The following is a 7,537-nucleotide window of genomic DNA, read 5'->3' as shown; positions in this document are numbered from 1 at the left end:
TCCTTACCCATCCTTGCCCATCCCATCCTTACCCATCCCATATTTACTCATTCCATCCTTACCCATCCCATCCTTACCCATCCTTACCCATCCCACCCCATCCTTACCCATCCTTACACATCACATCCTTACTCATCCAATCCTTACTCATCCCATCCTTACTCATCCCATCCTTAACCATCCTTACTCATCCCATCCTTACCCATCCCATCCTTACTCATCCCATCCTTAACCATCCTTACTCACCCCATCCTTACCCATCCTTATCCATCCTTACCCATCCTTACCCATCCCATCCTTACCCATCCCATCCTTACCCATCCTTATCCATCCTTAACCATCCTTACCCATCCCATATTTACTCATCCCATCCTTACTCATCCCATCCTTACCCATCCCATCCTTACCCATCCCATCCTTACTCATCCCATCCTTACACATCCTTACTCATCCAATCCCTACCCATCCCTACCCACCCTTACCCATCGTTACCCATCCTTACCCATCATTACCCATCCTATCCTTACCCATCCTTGCCCATCCCATCCTTACCCATCCCATATTTACTCATTCCATCCTTACCCATCCCATCCTTACCCATCCTTACCCATCCCACCCCATCCTTACCCATCCTTACACATCACATCCTTACTCATCCCATCCTTACTCATCCCATCCTTACTCATCCCATCCTTACTCATCCCATCCTTACCCATCCCATCCTTACTCATCCCATCCTTAACCATCCTTACTCACCCCATCCTTATCCATCCTTACCCATCCTTACCCATCCCATCCTTACCAATCCCATCCTTACCCATCCTTATCCATCCTTATCCATCCTTAACCATCCTTACCCATCCTTAACCATCCTTACCCATCCTTACCCATCCCATATTTACTCATCCCATCCTTACTCATCCCATCCTTACCCATCCCATCCTTACCCATCCTTACCCATCCCATCCTTACTCATCCCATCCTTACACATCCTTACTCATCCAATCCCTACCCATCCCTACCCACCCTTACCCATCCCTACCCATCCTTACCCATCCTTACCCATCCCATCCTTACCCATCCCATCCTTACCCATCCTTAACCATCCCATCCTTAACCATCCCTACCCATCCTTACCCATCCATACCCATCCTATCCTTACCCATCCTTGCCCATCCCATCCTTACCCATCCCATATTTACTCATTCCATCCTTACCCATCCCATCCTTACCCATCCTTACCCATCCCATCCCATCCTTACCCATCCTTACACATCACATCCTTACTCATCCAATCCTTACTCATCCCATCCTTATCCATCCTTACTCATCCCATCCTTAACCATCCTTACTCATCCCATCCTTACTCATCCCATCCTTACTCATCCCATCCTTACTCATCCCATCCTTACTCATCCCATCCTTACCCATCCCCATCCTTACCCATCCCCATCCTTACCCATCCCCATCCTTACCCATCCCATCCTTACACATCCCATCCTTACACATCCCATCCTTACACATCCCATCCTTACTCATCCCATCCTTACTCATCCCATCCTTACTCATCCCATCCTTACCCATCCCATCCTTACCCATCCCATCCTTACCCATCCCATCCTTACCCATCCTTACCCATCCCATCCTTACCCATCCTTACCCATCCCATCCTTACTCATCCCATCCTTACTCATCCCATCCTTACTCATCACATCCTTACTCATCCCATCCTTACCCATCCCATCCTTACCCATCCCATCCTTACCCATCCCATCCCATCCCTACCCATCCCCATCCATCCTTACCCATCCCCACCCATCCTTACCCATCCCTACCCATCCTTACCCATCCTTACCCATCCATCCCATCTTTACCCATCCATCCCATCCTTACACAACCCATCCCAACCCATCCATCTCATCCATCCCATCCTTACCCATCCTTACTCCTCCCATCCTTACTCCTCCCATCCTTACTCCTCCCATCCTTGCCCATCCGTACCCATCCAATACGTACCCATCCTTACTCATCCCATCCTTACTCCTCCCATCCTTACTCCTCCCATCCGTACCCATCCCATACGTACTCATCCCATCCTTACTCATCCCATCCTTACTCATCCCATCCTTACCCATCTCATCCTTACCCATCCTTACCCATCCCATCCTTACACATCCTTACCCATCCCACCCTTACCCATCCCACCCTTACCCATCCCACCCTTACCCATCCATCCCACCCTTACCCATCCCACCCTTACCCATCCATCCCACCCTTACCCATCCCATCCGTACCCAATCCACCCCTACTCATCCTTAGCCATTCCAGAAAAAAAAAATACTCCTCAGCCCCAGCCTCAGCCCCAGCCCCAGCCTCAGCCCCAGCCTCAGCCCCAGCCTCAGCCTCAGCCCCAACCTCAGCCCCAACCTCAGCCCCAACCTCAGCCCCAACCTCAGCCCCAACCTCAGCCCCAACCTCAGCCCCAACCTCAGCCCCAACCTCAGCCCCAGCCCCAGCGCCCCAGCATCTCAGCCCCAGCATCTCAGCCCCAGCATCTCAGCCCCAGCATCTCAGCCCCAGCATCTCAGCCCCAGCATCTCAGCCCCAGGTGTCAGCCCCAGGTGTCAGCTTACCTTCCGTATGCGAAGCGTCTGTCTTTATGATGATCGCCAAAGGTGTCCCACAGCCTGAGAGACACACTGACCTCATCCACCACATCCCTGGAGCGCTCCAACACCTACAGCGGGTCACACAGAGACACATATTAGAAAACATACAGATTTTTAAACAAGATTAATTTAAAATACTGTACATAGAATGCAGGTGGGGGTGAGTGATGACAAGTGGGAGGTGAGTGATGACAGGTGAGTGATCAAGTAAGTCTTGAATTAGAGGGTAATGCCTTTAAATTTATACACTGATTGAGTCTGTGAAGTTATGGAGATTGTACTCCTGTTAGAGAGGCAGTTCCTCAGTTTAGGGTTCTATAATGTTGATTGGAGATTAACAATGTTTGCAGATCTGTGCCATGTCACTCAGCTGTGATTATCCAATTAACTGTCCATTTATCCATGTGGTCTGGAAATAATAAACATGAATACAATGGCATCAATACTAAGATAAGGCACATTCATTTAGAAATAACAAGATACAGTCTCCATCTGTTAAAATAATCCAATGAGTGAAACAAAAATACAAGTAGCTAGCAACATCAGACTAACCAGCTAACAATTATAGGCGAAAATGTAGCTAATAATGTTAGATAGCTAGCATAAAAACAAGATATATAATGTTGTAATAATGACAGAAATATTCTTAAACTATTGACATCTTTCATCAGTAAAACATATACCTTCTTAAAGGGACAGGCTTTCTTAGGTAGGGCTGTTTGTTGACAGTAGGGCTGTTTGGTGACAGGTAGGGCTGTTTGGTGACAGGTAGGGCTGTTTGGTGACAGGTAGGGCGACAGGTAGGGTGACAGGTAGGGCTGTTTGTTGACAGGTAGGGCTGTTTGATGACAGGTAGGGCTGTTTGATGACAGGTAGGGCTGTTTCAGCTGCAGTGTAGAGAGACAGACTGTATTGGTCTATAGCCCAGACCGTAGGGATGTGTGTTGGGGTTAGGGGTCAGGGTTAGGTTTATACCTCTTGACAGACTCTGTACTGGTCTATAGCCCAGACTGTAGGGATGTGTGTTGGGGTTAGGGGTCAGGGTTAGGGTTGTACCTCTTGACAGACTCTGTACTGGTCTATAGCCCAGACCGTAGGGATGTGTGTTGGGGTTAGGGGTTAGGGTTGTACCTCTTGACAGACTCTATACTGGTCTATAGCCCAGACCGTAGGGATGTGTGTTGGGGTTAGGGGTCAGGGGTCAGGGTTAGGTTTGTACCTCTTGACACACTCTGTACTGGTCTATAGCCCAGACCGTAGGGACGTGTGTGGACAGTAGTTGGTACTGGTTCAGAGTGGTGTTGCAGGCCCGAGCACAGATCAGCCGTGTCTTCCCTACGGCGTTGTCCCCCACCACAACACACTTAATGGTCTCAACATTGGGTCTCTCGTAGTCCATACTAGTGTTCAGGGCCCTGTGTGACAGGAGAGAAAACAGGCTCAATCACGTTGGATGATGATGATGCAACGTCCGGTAGTAGATCGCCTAAACAACGCAGATGAACAACATAATGTAGGTACACGTTTAAATTAAGACTTCATTTTCACTCAGTTCATTCAAAACAACCGTGAAACACGTTCTAATAAGCAGCTATTCACATTCTTATGATTATACTGATGACATGGCGACAGGATAGTATTAACACTGAGGTCCACTAATCTGTCACTCTGCTGCTCTAGAACCACACTACTGCAGAACACATCCAGAGGTCAGGGAATAGAGGGAGGAGGAGGAAACTGGCTCTAATCCGCAGCCCTGCATCCAAAACAAATCAGTTTAGCTCTTCAACAGAGAAGGGACTATGGACCAACCAAGCTTTGTGTTTGCTTCAGCCGTTACACTACTGTTGAATTTACACTTGTTGTTTAGTATTATCCGAGGTCAGAAGAGGGGCCAGCCGAAAGGTCTCGGGTAAAGAGGGGCCAGCCGAAAGGTCTCGGGTAAAGAGGGGCCAGCCGACAGGTCTCGGGTAAAGAGGGGCCAGCCGACAGGTCTCGGGTAAAGAGGGGCCAGCCGACAGGTCTCGGGTAAAGAGGGGCCAGCCGACAGGTCTCGGGTAAAGAGGGGCCAGCCGACAGGTCTCGGGTAAAGAGGGGCCAGCCGACAGGTCTCGGGTAAAGAGGGGCCAGCCGACAGGTCTCGGGTAAAGAGGGGCCAGCCGACAGGTCTCGGGTAAAGAGGGGCCAGCCGACAGGTCTCGGGTAAAGAGGGGCCAGCCGACAAGTCTCGGGTAAAGAGGGGCCAGCTGACAGGTCTCGGGTAAAGAGGGGCCAGCTGACAGGTCTCGGGTAAAGAGGGGCCAGCTGACAGGTCTCGGGTAAAGAGGGGCCAGCTGAAAGGTCTCGGGTAAAGAGGGGCCAGCTGAAAGGTCTCGGGTAAAGAGGGGCCAGCTGAAAGGTCTCGGGTAAAGAGGGGCCAGCTGAAAGGTAGGATTTAGTCCTACTGCATGGCATTCAGAACAGTTGACCTCAGTAGCTAAGAGGAGGAAACGGGCCTAGTCAACACCAGTGATGCTACTCTGAAAGAGGAGTTAACGGGCCTAGTCAGCACCAGTGATGCTACTCTGAAAGAGGAGGAAACGAGCCTAGTCAGCACCAGTGATGCTACTCTGAAAGAGGAGTTAACGGGCCTAGTCAGCACCAGTGATGCTACTCTGAAAGAGGAGTTAACGGGCCTAGTCAGCACCAGTGATGCTACTCTGAAAGAGGAGGGCACGGAGTGTAACAACACGTCAGAGGTTTGATGACACGAGATATTCCCCAAAATGGGCCTGAGTGTAACATCATGTCAGAACTTAAGAATTTCACTGTACCCTGCAATTGCATTTGTGACCCTGTGCATGTGACTAATAAACTAATCTAATTAGCTACATAATTTTTTAAAATAATTAAACATGACTTGTTTATAATTTCTGAAGATAGTTGATGGGAGTCTGCTGCTTGGCATAATCACTCTGTGATGTCATTTAGGTGCAAAGTCTTTAAACGTTTCCAAACCTCCACAATGTGTTTCACAACCAGACTGCTGTAGTTTACTCGAAATTGACACTAACCTGGGACTCAAATAATGAAATCAATCAAATAATGTAACAAGAACGATGTCCTTGCATGATATAATTTGTATCCACATTAAAATGAGTTAAAGTGCCTCTCGACTCAACTACCGTGTAAGTGCCAGGCACAGCTCTGTAGTGAAGTAACAGAGAGGACGACACCCTAGTCTTCGTTCCAGTTGGCCAAGATGTCATAACAGAAGCACCTACCGTTCTCTAGGGCTGAGTGAGTGTGATCTGGTCAACCAAAACTACAGGCAGGAGTTCAGAGTGCGATTCAATAATTGCAGGTAGCTCGATGGCTCCTGTACAAATAAGAATCGCTCGCCGCTAGCTAGGCAAATACTGCAAGATCATTTCGTAACTGGTATCGCGCCCCAGCTTGTTGAACGTTAATCCTTTTCTCCCAATGTAACAATAACCACTACTATGTATCTAGCTTGATTGTTCGGGCTGCCTTCAGAAGTACTCCGTCCGTCCCCATCCGAAAGCGCTTCGGGAAAAAAATAATCTGCAGCCACAACAGCACGGAACAAAACGACGTGATGCGGCTTCCATGGTGACGTCAAGCCCCGTCCGTTCTATTTATAGCGCGAGGCGAGCTACGGTTTCATTCAGAAAACCAGGTGGTTCAGCCCGCGACGGGAGAGGTTATACGCGTACGCCGGGTGCCTAAATTGATGACGTTTGGAGCGCAGTTGAGAGTCGAGTGGAGACAAACGGATTCGGTTCAGTCAGTCATCCTGATTCTCAGTTAGCGGATTTATGTTTTTGTCTAGAAATGTCAGTGATCATTTGAAACGTGTCTGTCGAAGTTGGGACGTGGGAGTGTTCAGAATCATTCCGTTCTACCGGACTAATAGTGTTATTTATTTATTTAGACATAAATGTCTCTTTAGACCGATATTAATGCCATAGTTGTACATTTTCGGCGAAAACCTCTACAATGAATGTGCTTTAGCTTTCACCCTGGCCTGATATTGGCTACACTATATCTATCTACTTCCACCTCCAGCAGGAGCGATGACACTGATGTGGCCCATGTTGTATCACATCCGGCCGTGATTAGGAGTCCCATAGAGCGGCACACAATTGGCCCAGCGTCGTCCAGGTTTGGCCGGGGTAGGCCGTCATTGTAAATAATAATTTGTTCTTAACAGACTTTCCTTGTTAAATAAAATAAATATCTCCCCATTGAGCAGTGTAGACTGTATCACGGTGACATCCCGACAGTTACTACCACTATTACAAGTTATTTATCGTGTAGGCTGCTATCCTACTCGTAATAAAATCAAGTGGGATGGAACAAATTGAAGATGGTGACCAATACTACAAGTAATTTCTCCCTCGGCCATCGAAATAAACATCACTTTCTTTTACAATTTTGAACTAGTGCCATGCTGCGTCTGTTGCTAAACTTTATCGGAAGGGCTTATCAGGACGACTGACTGAACCGAATGCATTTGTCTCCACACACCCTTCACTTTTAAACTGCGCAACATACATCATCCATGTGGGCACCAGGCTTGTCTGTATAGCCTGTCCCGCTGGAGACAGAGAGAGACCGGGCAGGGAGGGACGCTGCTGAGCTGAGCGTTTCGACCGACGCCATCTGTGAATATAGGAGACATGTTTATCATTTTAGATAAATATGTTATACAGAATGTAAACATTTGATAAAGTTATAACCGAAGTGGTATTGACAACAAGGTAAATATCTTGTGCACTAATGATATACTGTACCGGGCAAGCAGTAGTATCTGGACCACTATATTTCAACTGACACTGCCATTGAAGTCCAGGCACTAAAAAGGA

The 7,537-nt window shown here is 48.1% G+C and overlaps 2 protein-coding genes across 2 annotated transcripts in view; both read right to left on the bottom strand.

The window, feature by feature from the left end:
* LOC139411314 (rho-related BTB domain-containing protein 1-like) overlaps positions 1 to 2,150 on the bottom strand; it is an 11,626-nt gene extending 9,476 nt beyond the window's left edge. Inside the window, exon 1 of the mRNA XM_071157559.1 lies at positions 2,027 to 2,150. Within this exon, the coding sequence (XP_071013660.1) occupies positions 2,027 to 2,150 (124 nt within the window). The remainder of the gene's footprint in view (positions 1 to 2,026) is intronic.
* A 461-nt stretch (positions 2,151 to 2,611) lies between these two features.
* Positions 2,612 to 6,253, bottom strand: LOC139418275 (rho-related BTB domain-containing protein 1-like). Its single transcript, XM_071167620.1, has 3 exons — positions 5,933 to 6,253; positions 3,889 to 4,084; positions 2,612 to 2,737 (listed from the first exon to the last, which is right to left on the bottom strand). Exons 2-3 carry the CDS (start codon positions 4,066 to 4,068, stop codon positions 2,630 to 2,632), a joined length of 288 nt encoding a protein of 95 aa, XP_071023721.1. The 5' UTR covers positions 4,069 to 4,084; positions 5,933 to 6,253; the 3' UTR covers positions 2,612 to 2,629.
* Between the last annotated feature and the right edge of the window lie 1,284 nt (positions 6,254 to 7,537).

The sequence above is a fragment of the Oncorhynchus clarkii genome, chromosome 1 (genome assembly GCF_045791955.1).
Source record: "Oncorhynchus clarkii lewisi isolate Uvic-CL-2024 chromosome 1, UVic_Ocla_1.0, whole genome shotgun sequence".
NCBI lineage: Eukaryota > Metazoa > Chordata > Actinopteri > Salmoniformes > Salmonidae > Oncorhynchus > Oncorhynchus clarkii.
This window is presented reverse-complemented; position numbering and strand designations above follow the sequence as displayed.

Excerpts from the sequence above, each read along its gene's own strand:
- LOC139418275 (XM_071167620.1), bottom strand. The coding sequence starts at position 4,068 with ATGGACTACGAGAGACCCAATGTTGAGACCATTAAGTGTGTTGTGGTG. Across the intron at positions 2,738-3,888 it reads AGTACAGAGTGTGTCAAGAG|GTGTTGGAGCGCTCCAGGGA; the intron begins GTACAAACCTAA and ends GACCCGCTGTAG.